Genomic DNA, 11976 nt, shown 5'->3' on the forward strand with positions numbered 1-11976 from the left:
GAAATAATAAAGGATAGGGTACTTAGTTAGAATAGTATAGTAGAATAGTAGATTAGTTAATAATAAGACTAATCCTTATCTTCCTAACCTATCAGATAAGGGGGTCTATATATATCTTTATTACTAATATATTATATTTGCAGTAGTCTTTTGCAAGCATCTTAAGGCATAAAAATAGGTAATTAAAAACAGTATACTTAATACAGCCATCTATAAGCATAATATGAATTAAGGGAAAATGACATAGAAGCTATACTCAATCTATTACAGAAAGGTAATTAAAGATATTAAGTATATAAGATCCTTAACTAGTTAAGAACTAGTTAAGAGGAATATTTAAAGATATTAAGTAGATAAGATTTTAAACTAGTTACAAACTAGTTTAGATAAAAATACCCCTTAGATATAGGTAGTATTAAAAAATAGTATGGTATTATATTAAGCTAAGCTGACCTTATAAAAAATCACATGATTTTTAGTTACATGATGCTTATTTAAGGTTCCGACCTATCTTAGCACCAGCTGAACTTATCTAAAAGGTCGGCTGAACTGTATCCTGCAGGTCAGCCGACCTTTACTAAGGAGTTCAGCTAACTAAAGTGGGTCAGCTGACCTATATAAAATAAATATAAAAGCTCACCTGACCTTTATATCTAAATAATAATTTTATATTCTATAATAATTTTTAACTACTTATATATATATTTTACAGCCTTAACTAGTTCTGAACTAGTTTATAATATTATTAGATAACTTTTATTATCTTAAGAATAACTAAATAGTAATTAATTCTTTTATTAATTTATCTTCTCTTACACCTGAATCAGAGTATAATAAATTATTAAATAAAGTTAATAAAATAATTTTATATAATTATAATACTATAAAGGGTGATCTAGATAAGGTAGTATATTATATCTTAACTAGTTAAGAACTAGTTACTAATTAGTTTATAGTCTATCCTAATTATACCTATTATATATGAAGGGATAAGGCCTGGAAATACTACTTAATTTATTAAGTATAGTAATTATCTATTAGAATATCTAAGATCTAATAAAAATAGCTATACTTATATTATAAAAAGTCATGGCTGGAACTTAGAAACCTTTAAGAAATTATTATATAATATATATACTAGTTCTAGACTAGTTCCTAACTAGTTACTAACTAGTATAGATATAATATACTTATTAATAGGAGGGCTTATATTAAATAACCTTTTTACTACTTCTAGAGTGCAGTGTTAAAAAATATATTTATTATTATATAGGGGTAAAAGTATATAAATATTTATTATTAGATCTAAAGAATATTTATTATACTTAGGTTTTACTATCTATTCTAGAGTAAATATTAGAGATATACTCTAGAATTACTTATTCTAAATTAGTACCTAAGGAGTAAGCTATAGGCTGGCTGCATGGGAGGGAAATCCCATGGGAAATTCCCTCTTATTTTATTAACTTTATTTAATAATTTATTATACTCTGATTCAGGTGTAATCTAAGGGGTATTTTTATCTAAACTAGTTTGTAACTAGTTTAAAATCTTATCTACTTAATATCTTTAAATATTCCTCTTAATGATACACAACTAAGAACGTGATCTTGAAAGCTTCAGCGTCCTGATTAGTCGAGCAGAATAGAGTTGCTTAGAAAGCGGCAAGGTAGAATATTTCGTGGAGGATAGCAAAAAAATCAATGACCAAGAAGCAGAGGCAAACCTGCTGATAGATTAACCCTGAGCAGAGAAAAATAAGATTCTAGTGGCTAAAAATGGAATGGATAAAGATAAAACTGTTTTCATTTGAGGCAGTGGGAAGCATTATCTCGCCAGGTGATATGTATGAGGCTGGTCTTGAGGTAAATGTGAAAGAAGAATTGAGATGGTGCTACTAGGAGGGAAGCCAGATATATATAGCCAGCAGTGCTCTCGTCTGAGATTCAACCACACTGCTTACATCATCTGTCTGTTTCAGATGGCTGCACACGATGGTGACTCACAGACTGAAACTTCATTGTGTTTTCGAAATTTCAAGCGACAACTCAGACGTGACGTCAGTGAGTTCTCTTCCATTCTTCTGAAACAGTGCCGAGAACTATAAGAGATGCAGAATAGTCTAGGATCAATGTTGATCCGAAGAGAATACCCCATGTCTTATTTGGTTTGCAATACATGTATGGCGGTAGATGTGCTGGAGCATGTGTTGGTAAACCACAGCAATACATATATAATTTACAGGAAGGTTGATTATGGGTCTGTGCCGTGCCAGACAAGGAAAACAGATACTCTGGTTCTGAGTTCCTTCTCAGAACTCAAGAACTGACAGACCCGTCGTTGTCTATCCTGTAAAGTCTGGATCATGTTTTATAACTCCGATAGCCATTAGTCTATGAAGATGGTGCTCGGCTTTATGCGGACCGTTTCTGTAACCTGATTTGTGGTCGAACATCAATGTTATTATTGGTGTTGAGTTTGAAGTCTCGTGGATGGGCGATCACTTCTAGGAAACGCATAAAGTGGATAGAAAGCCATTTGCGATTAGATAAAGGTCAATATGCCCCACGATTCCCGTCCGTCTAGGTACTGAATTGCTTCACTGACCATGGTTGATACTTGATTCCGTCATTAGAACTTTTCATGTGTAAAGCAGACGACGGCGTTTAGAGTGCCCCGCATCATGAATATCACGTGACCTTTTTGAAGAATGAACACGCTCTCCGATCAATTGGCGGCGGATTTCAGATCGATGAAAATCGATGATCAAGACCCGACCCAGTTCGTCATTCCACAACATGTTTTGAAGTCGCAAATCGCCATGTACCACGCCGAGTTTGCGGATGAGTGCCTTCGACCTTGAGATCTCAGTCAACCTCTCGCCCTCCCTTATTTCTCCTCCCCCCCATGCCATCAGGAGCATATGCCGGATCTCTCCAGCTCCATGGAGGAAATAGATCATATTCAGATCAATAGCTCCCAGGAACACCGGGACTGCAAGACCCTGTACCTTCCGAAGAACCTGATATACTTCTGCTTCACGAGAAACTTCCTTCCAGAGTTTGTCCGTGGTCCCCTTTCCAACCAGTGTGTAGCCGTATGCAGCGCATGTAATCTTGAATGGGGCACCGTACGATCCACAAACTCCGAACGGTGTACAGTTGTGGTCAAGATCCTGATTGAGCTGGTCTTTCAGCAGTTGAACCAGTGCGTTAGCGTCGATGCGATGCCGGTTGCCCTGATGGCCATGTCGATGAAGATGAACATTCGGACAGGAACCGTCCAGTGTGCCCTTTTGTTGGAGACTCAGCAGACATCGCTGTGTACAGAAACGGGACGTGTGCTGTTGGCGTTGGTCACTGGGGGGAGTCGAGTCAGCTGGACGTGTTGCTGAACGTTGACTTGAGGGAGAGGACATGATTTGACTAAAGCCTCGCTTTCGGCCATGAGCTGCTGGGTTTGCATCAGAATCAGACGAGTCCATCGATTCTGTCTGAGGAACTTCAAGGTCCACGCATGTGCCTCGAGATCGGGAAGAGATTCGACGGGCAGACCCTGAAGTTGACTCTAATGGGGAGGATGGGAAGTATTCGGAGCCGGTGGATTCTGAATCCGGCGGGGCTTCCTGCAGTTCTTCATCAGGAATCTGTGAGCGAGTATGGTCGAAGCTGGTCTTCCATATATGTAGTTGGGATCGAGCCGCATTACGCCACGTCTGATCTCGGACTTGAGATTGGAAACTCATCAAACAGAGGCACAATACCCTACCAATTGTCGTTGCTGGTTCCTGGAAGCTAGCAGAATCGTCCACGTTTACCTCCCTGTTCGGCTCACATGGGTAGTAATAGAGAGTGCTGGGATCATGATATGGAACGCGGAGAAGGACCAAGGCGAGGCCATTGGTTATATAAGAGTATTCAAGTCCTTCCTGGATCATCACATGATATTCTTGAGCCAAGACCGAATTCGCTAGCTGTTCCGCATTGTATATTAGCTTTTGATTCTTCTCGACAGGGATCTCGTTTCGATTCACGACTTCTTTCCAAAACTCCATCGGCCGTAGACCCTTTCGGAGGTGCTCAACAGATAGCTTGTGCGGCGGCTTATACTCCACCGTGGTGAGCAAGATGTTGGTGGCGCCATCAACTCGATGGATACAGAATTGATCTGCCCTCGGATGTCGTGAGCTCGATATATCCAACACTCCTTCATCAGAATCTTCAGAATCGTCCAGAGTATGCGCGTGGTTGTCAAATGCAATCCCGTTGCCGAGCCGGAATCTCTCTTGGGCAGCTGGTATTTTGCACAGTTCCGCTATGATATCATGGACATGGTCTTCCACGGCAAAACGCTCGTAGCTCTCTAGATCCTTTTCACTTCTGAGCACTCGGCGAGAGAAACGCCGACTCAGGCCATGCAATTCGGCAAGGGATGCAAACAATCGAGCAGGTTCTCTTCCCCCTGGCTGTAGGTAATCACAGACAGTATTGTAGATCTCTCGCTGTTGCAATGGACATTCCGACCAAAGACGAAGTCGCGTTGGGCAGTATTTGCCAGTTGGAGCTGGAATATGCCCTTTTGTCGATCTAGTCGGGGTGCCGACTTCTATTTGTTGGGAAAACAACTCGTGGCAAGCTTGAACAAACTCTCGAAAAGCTGTCGGTTGGGTATGCGTTTCAGCCTTCCTGCGTAGTTCTGCTTCCCGTTGTTCTCGGTCTTCCGCCTGCTTGCGTAGCTCTGCTTCCTGCCTGCGTAGCTCTGCTTCCCGATGTTCTCGGTCTTCCGCCTGCTTGCGTAGCTCTGCTTCCCGTTGTTCTCGATCTTCCGCCTGCCGAAGTAACTCCTCTGCTCGCCGCAAAAGGCTCTTGTAATCCGGTGAGCTATCGTCAGCCATTAATGTGCACAATGGTTCGGTTCGACCCAGATTATGAAAGACGCGATATGAAGATCAGTCAGATGTTTTGGTTTGGAACGGATCGCGGATTAACTCAGATACCGTTACAACCAATAACTAGTGGATATGTAGTGGGTCTTACAAACAGTAACAAGTAAGGCTGCCACAAAAACAATGACCGTGAAAGACCACAATCCTATCATCTCCTTACTCAATGGGGTCGATTACCCCCACTATGCATCCTATCGCGGAGTGGTACTACGTACTTGTGAACTGTGGCAACAGCTTAGTAAGTCTCCTGTCTAGAAACACAGTGATGACTAGACTCTCTGTGATAACTAATTTGTAGGTGATATTACTAGTCGCCTAAGAGCACGCTAATCTCTGTCCTCCCTTGTCAAATGCTCAAATATGGCGGTCTAATTTCCACGCTGTGCAGGCGCCCTAGTATCTAGCATGTACTATACAATCTCGCATCGGCTTACCTACTCCACCAGTAAGGTTGGTTAGATAAGACAATCAGTACAAAAAACGACTTCTCAGTATATGACTTGCCATCACTCTCACCTTCCTTCAGCTACTGACGTTTTAGAATATTTCGCCACTGTGTTTCTGGAATATTCCCAGCAATGTGAGACACTTTATGAGTCATCCTTGCCGACTAACTTAGCACTAACTAGTTAGTTAGTAGATTGCAATTAATCGGTTGCTCAGCTATTGCACAAGCTCACTTATTTTCTTTATGTAGAGTATGCTAAATGTGACATATAAATGACTGAGTTCATCTTGATTTTGTCTGTCCTGTTCCTCAAGGTCACGTATATATCGTTGTGCTATCTCAAAATCAGGTTGACTGACACACTTTCGTTCTCGGTACCTGTAAATGTACAATTGGCTCAGTAAGAACAGGGCTTTCGGTCGCGTCCCTTCCCCTCAATACCGGTAAACAGTGGGGCTTCGCAAAATTAATACTTGATAATTCGTTGGGATAGTAGAATTTATCCGTGGGCAGACAGGACGTTTTTTCATCTGGTAGTAATGGTGTTCTCTATTGGTGTCGGTAACGTCCCTACTAACAACAAACGAGCCTGTTATCGACGCTGTATGGGATCAAGACAGCACGAGACGGGATCGTTACCGACACTGTATGGGATCAAGACGGCACCAAACGTGGTCGTTACACACACCGTATGGGATCAAGACGGCACCAAGACGGGGATCGTTACCGACATTGTATGGGAGCAAGACGGCATCAGACGGGATCCTTACCGACCCAGCACGTCGTCGATGGGACTTGGCCCTGCCTGCAGCTTGACTGAAAACTCTCAGCGGAGCCCATTTGTTGATGAGTGGCGTCGATTACACTCCGTAATAAGGCTCCGTACAATACCTAGGAGAATTATCGTAGATTGCTACTGGAAGCTACGGTCAAATAATTTCTGTTCAAGAGGTAAAGATCTTCCTATCAAACAGGTGGATGTTTTCGATTTGCTACTGCTGGCACTCAGGGGACTCACTCGTCGTAAGACGAACTTGGTATCGGACGTCACAGCGTGCCGATATCTCCGAAACTGGCACACCCCCTACCGACTAAAGTCCGGGCTTTATCATTTATCCTGTAGGCTCACCTGTCATTTGCGCGGATGGATTTCTAAATCTGCGATTATGAAATCTAGGTAGACGATTCTCCGATATAAAATTAGAGGATTTCCTACAAAGAAGTCCAGGGTTTCCGGCCGGCATAGCACTTCAGTCCAGAAACGTCGCGGTTCGTATAACAAGGACGGGATATCTACTGATCAAGCTAAACAAACTACTTCTAGACTTGAAAGTCCTCTTGAGTGGCATCCTGAAGAGTGAATTCTGCTGCATAAAATCCCATTCAATTGTCTATCCTGCTTTGATTCACTGAATCTCCTTTAGAGCTTCAAATACCCCATTGTAGCTACAGTTATAGTCTAAATTGGCCAGTCTCTCCTCCATGGTAATATCCTTTGCCATCACACGAGTGTCCTGCAGGACCTTTGAAGCCCGCGGCCGGCGAACATTGTCCACTTGCTTAAGAACTGCTTCGATTTCCGCATGGGAAAGGCCTGGTCGCAACAAGCGGAGACTGTCAGCATCCTCGATTGCCATGTTCGCCCCTTGACCCTGCAATGGGGTCATCGCATGGGCGGCATCTCCGATGACAATTGCGCGTCCTCGATTCCAGTTGGGAAGGGGGTCCATATCTTGGAGCCCCCACACTTTCACCTCGGTGGCGATACTGATATCATTAGCTTCAGAACCCATAAAAGCCGCAGGATACATACCTTAGAATCTTGCGTATAGGGTCGTAGTAGTCGCTAAAGACCCCAATCATTTCCCGGCGGTCGCCGTCTGCGTACCATGACTCCAGGACATTTCCTTTGTGATGGCGGGTGGGAAAGAGGCACGAGAAGTTCATGTACTCATAATTCCGTATAGCGTAGGCTGCAATCATACGGTTACTCCCATCCCCTGCCTGCAGCCCAGAGATGCGACATTCGGCTGTACTCGGCTCCCACCACACTGGAAGATAGCCAAGTGCTTTTTTAACGGCCTCAGCGGAGGTGGCAATCCGGTAGCAAGTCAACCCATTCTTCTTCGCCTGATAACTGTCACTGCCGACAATCCGGCGACGGAGACGTGAATGCACGCCATCAGCAACTATACTACAAAGTCAGATCCTTCTGCCTCCTGGGCTATCGCTGGAGAACTAGCCAATAACCACATCTGCTTCCACAACTGATCCGCCTTCCAACGTTATAGTAGCCTTCTCAGGGTCGATATCAATCACACTGGTATTGAACACCATCTGCGCCGGACTGCCTTGGATACCGAGCTCTTCTTCGGATGGGGCAGTTGCAAGTCGAAGAAGCTCGTCACGGAAATCAGACCGCTTCATGCTCAGAGTATCCGCCCCGTACCGCCCCTTGAAGTCAATTGGGAAGTCTTGCAATTGAATGCCATTCGTGTCAAACAGCCGGTAACCGTAACATGGCACTGCACCAGCACGACAACGGTCAAATCCCATGGTTTGAAGGATCTTCACCCCGTTGGAGAACAGACAGATACCCTGTCCACCGGTGGCCGTATCTGGACCGCCGCGCTCGTAGACGGTGACATCGTGATGCTCACGAAGGATCCGGGCCGCAGCTAGGCCTGCCAGACCAGAGCCGACAATGATAATGCGAAGCTTTTCAGCAGTCATGTTCCCGGGTGGTTTCCTCTTTGAGGATGGTGATAGTAGATAGGAACAAGATGGTGAGCGAGGATATGTGTTGAGAAGTCAGATTCAATTGCCTTAAGGATGTCGCGAGCCCTTCTTATAGTCAGAATTAGCGATACGAGCGGAGGGAACCTTATGGCGAGCACTTGATGTCCATCATCTTCCTCACAGTATCTCCAAAAAGGCCGACCTGGGATTCGGGATGTTCAGAGTAACCCTGCCACTGTCGTGGAACAGTATCGGAACGACGGTCTACGTATCGCCAGTGTGCACTATTATGTCTCAGTCAGGTAGTTTTCCTTCAACGAGACGAAGCTTCCGTTGATGCGTTTTATCGGAATCCTCGGGTTGTGCCCGGTGATATCGGGGGTCGGTGTTGTATTTCTGCACAATGACTGACAAAAGGTATTTGCTATGAGGACTATGGTATGTTGCGGACTGAATCTGCAGACCCATCTTCATCTTCCTGACATGCCTTCATAGATAGGACTGTTGCACATAGACAAATCCCTCGAAAAATCTCCACCAGACTTATGCATATCCAAAAACTAGCGTGAGCTGATACACTGCAAACATGACGCCTTTGAGGGGAACTTGCAAGCGGCCCATCAAGCCAACTCCATTTGTCTGTGGTGTTCATCCGCAGTAATTCGCACATCAGTGACGTAGTCCTTGAACTTGCGCAGGTTGATCCTCTTCTCAAATCTACAATACAGCTGTCAGATCCTATTGAAGGGACCAAAGAGGGCTGTCAATAAACGAGACTCACAACTCATCAATTTCACCTGGTGTGCGACGCGTTACCTCCGGAAGGATAAACCAGGCAATAACAACAGCTACGGTCCCGGTACCAGCAAAGCTATTCGCAACGATTAGTCTTTGTCCGCTGAAGCAACCAGGAATACGCACAAAAAGCCAGTCTTTGGGCCCCATTTGGTAGGAGGCTGATTGATCATCAACGGGGTACAGAAGCTAAACATGATGCTAATCATATTCGACGAAGCCAGAGACCAGGCGGCTGTCTGGGCGCGGAGCCGTTGCTGAGGGATCTCCGCTGCATAGGCGTATCCGATGGCGGACGCACCAGTCGTGGAGAAGGTAGCCAGACAGGCGAAGAAGATCTTCACCTCATCAGTATGCGAAATAACACGTGAAGTGTGAGCGAGGCTGGGCAAACGAACCAACAGAGAACTGAGTGCTGGCGACTTGTAGTCGAAGCAGCCAACGATGCCCAGGCACAGCACCGAGAGAACGGTTACGGCATAGGGATAAACCGTCAACGGACGACGACCGAGTTGATCGGTCAAGGTGGCTGTGGCGAGCATGGAAAGAAGCTGGACACAGGAAAGGATGACAGTCACGAGGAATGGATTCTTATTCCCAGCGTATTGGACTGAGAGGTCAGCTTGCGAAGCACGAACAAGGGAACAGCCTTACAGAAGTAGGTGGCGTAGGTGTTGAACACGGTCAACCCGACAAACTGCTGCGTGATTTTTGGCCATCCAGCAATGATGAACCGAATCATGTTTCGACCTTTGAAAATGGCCCACATGCCTTGCTCCTTGTTCCGTTCGGCGACGATTCGCTCGTGCGCCACCGTGGAAGTCATCACGTTCTACATGCGTTAGCCCCGCGCATCAGTACCAATGAGAGTAGACGGACAATCTGGTCCTCGATATTATAGCCTGGCACAGTACCGTTGCACGTCTTTAGAACCTTCTCTGCCTCTTGTATCTTCCCTTTGCTGACAAGCCACCAAGGGGTCTCCGGGACCAGGACGAAAATGATACCTGCAGCGCCTATCATAGCCCACTACTACCGATTAACCTCAGCTTTGAAGTGCAGAGACGCCTGACCGTGACTAACTTGAGTGTAGATGGGAGTTCGGAAATCATATGGATCCGTGGCGCTCAGCTTATTCAAAGCCACCGAGGCGAACAATTGGCCTACCACGAACCAGCTATTTGGGTTAATATCCTGTCCATGGACTCGAGATACTTGATAGGGAGTTACCGACAAGCTGTATGCATTGATGAAGAACCCTCTGAGCTGCGTTGGAGCAATCTCGGACAGATACAATGGCATTGTGCATTGGAGCATACCAACACCCATCCCCGAGAACAGCTTCGCGACGAGCCAGTGATACCATCTAGCAGAGAACGATTCTATCAGAACGCTCTGTTTGACTGTCAGAGTAACTTGAATCGCAGATGCCCAGTGTATACTCACCACCACGAACGTGAGCCAAATGATATACAGAGCTGGTTTTCGCCCAAACGCCTCGGTCGCGTATTGGAGAAGCTATTCCTCTTAGTACAGCTTGACTCTTTGCAAAAAGATGAGATCATACAATCTGGCCGATTGTCTGCCCAGTCGATTGAATTCCGCCCCAGGCTGAGATGTATTTGCCCGCTATGATGGCCGTATCAGACGTGGCCATTTGTCGGATGAAGCCTTTATTGGAAACGATGCCTCCGTTAAGATTGATTTCTGCCGATCAATCAATTTCATAGCTCTTCATAGCTTTCATACCATGGATCGGAACTTACGGTAACCATCCAGCGAAGCGCTGAATGCTGCGGCCATTGCAATCACACCAACCATTCGGTAGCGTCGCACCGACTGCCAAACAGTGAGGTCGTCCTCCTTGCTGCGCATCAAGGGGGCAGCTTCCTTGCCAGTTGCAGAGCCCGTCTCGGCGGGATGAGAATGTTCGACATTATTGACCTGCGGTTTGGCTATCTCAACCGATCGAGTCTTCTGCGAGTCCTTATCAGAACTCTTGATGGTCGTCATAGCGAACGACATAGCGAAACGAACAACAGACCTGCAGTGACCTGACCCCGAACCGGATCGTGAACCTTGCTGGGCAAATACACTCTTTAAGCATCTTCCACGCTGCATGAGTCCATGACTTGGCCGCCCGAATTCCCCGGAGTCCAGTCCATGCGGGGAACCCCGGATTTAGACTTGATGGGCTGGACAAATTGGGATCTCTCGTCTCAGCCACTGATTGCTTGTAGCCAGAATAACCCAAATCCTAATGGACGGGGAGAAATTCTCCACCAGTATGGTCTCTAGTGCTGCCGCTCATGGGATTTGATGGCTTAAAACAATTTCGACATGAATCACGTCTGCCAATAAGAGCACTACCTATTCCTGTTGCTTCAATCAGAAGAGCCAGTCAGAATGCAGAATCCCAGAGCTCGGTATAATGTCTGCCGAGATCAGAGTCATGCTGCATGACCAGGAAGCTTGAGCTGCTCAAGCAAAGGACAAGGTTTGCCATTGCCTGGGAGGAAAGATTATCTGTTGGATGGGATATTCGGCAAGTGCAAAAGACGGTAAATGAAAGGATTAGGTTGGTCGGCTGAGAAAATTCTCCGTGAGGTCTCAACTCGATTATGTTCATCTTCCTGAAGAAAAGCATAGACTGTACATATAAGTTGTACAGTCCAGAATAAGTGAATCAATCAGTCTCGAACTGTGAAGGACGTAAATATGGATCTCTTTCTCGCACCCTCTTGCTATGCAGCTACATTCCCATAGGAACAGCATTGACATTTGCCATCCCTTCCGCACCGTCGTCCAACAGACAGCTCTCAGCTGCAAGCTGCGGTGGTGACACGATTCTCGCTTCTGCATCAGCGACTGAATAGTCTGTCAACCACCATTGCTGCGGCGACTTCAGCGAAGAACAAGGTGAATTGCTATTGAGCAAGGTAATGACCCTATTTGTGGGAGATCCCAGTCTAAAACAGTCGATAACAAGGCCGTTCGTTGCATCCTCAGCCATGGGACAAAGGGTGGTTACCTTGGAGCCAAGTCAAAG

The 11976-nt window shown here is 45.6% G+C and overlaps 3 protein-coding genes across 3 annotated transcripts; all 3 read right to left on the reverse strand.

The window, feature by feature from the left end:
* Positions 1–2641: 2641 nt before the first annotated feature.
* On the reverse strand, positions 2642–4894 carry Aspvir_002846 (uncharacterized protein; the record flags this gene model as incomplete). The annotated part of the gene is made up of 1 exon (XM_043274441.1): positions 2642–4894. One exon carries the CDS (start codon positions 4892–4894, stop codon positions 2642–2644), a length of 2253 nt encoding a protein of 750 aa, XP_043130376.1.
* Positions 4895–6799: 1905 nt separating this feature from the next.
* On the reverse strand, positions 6800–8126 carry Aspvir_002847 (FAD-dependent oxidoreductase; the record flags this gene model as incomplete). The annotated part of the gene is made up of 3 exons (XM_043274442.1): positions 6800–7160; positions 7207–7582; positions 7637–8126. 3 exons carry the CDS (start codon positions 8124–8126, stop codon positions 6800–6802), a joined length of 1227 nt encoding a protein of 408 aa, XP_043130377.1.
* Positions 8127–8752: 626 nt separating this feature from the next.
* Aspvir_002848 (putative MFS alpha-glucoside transporter) lies at positions 8753–10952 on the reverse strand (the record flags this gene model as incomplete). The annotated part of the gene is made up of 10 exons (XM_043274443.1): positions 8753–8849; positions 8914–9003; positions 9054–9537; positions 9582–9759; positions 9807–9956; positions 10011–10104; positions 10162–10322; positions 10374–10445; positions 10495–10634; positions 10694–10952. 10 exons carry the CDS (start codon positions 10950–10952, stop codon positions 8753–8755), a joined length of 1725 nt encoding a protein of 574 aa, XP_043130378.1.
* Between the last annotated feature and the right edge of the window lie 1024 nt (positions 10953–11976).

The sequence above is a fragment of the Aspergillus viridinutans genome (genome assembly GCF_018404265.1).
Source record: "Aspergillus viridinutans IFM 47045 DNA, scaffold_13, whole genome shotgun sequence".
Lineage (NCBI taxonomy): Eukaryota > Fungi > Ascomycota > Eurotiomycetes > Eurotiales > Aspergillaceae > Aspergillus > Aspergillus viridinutans.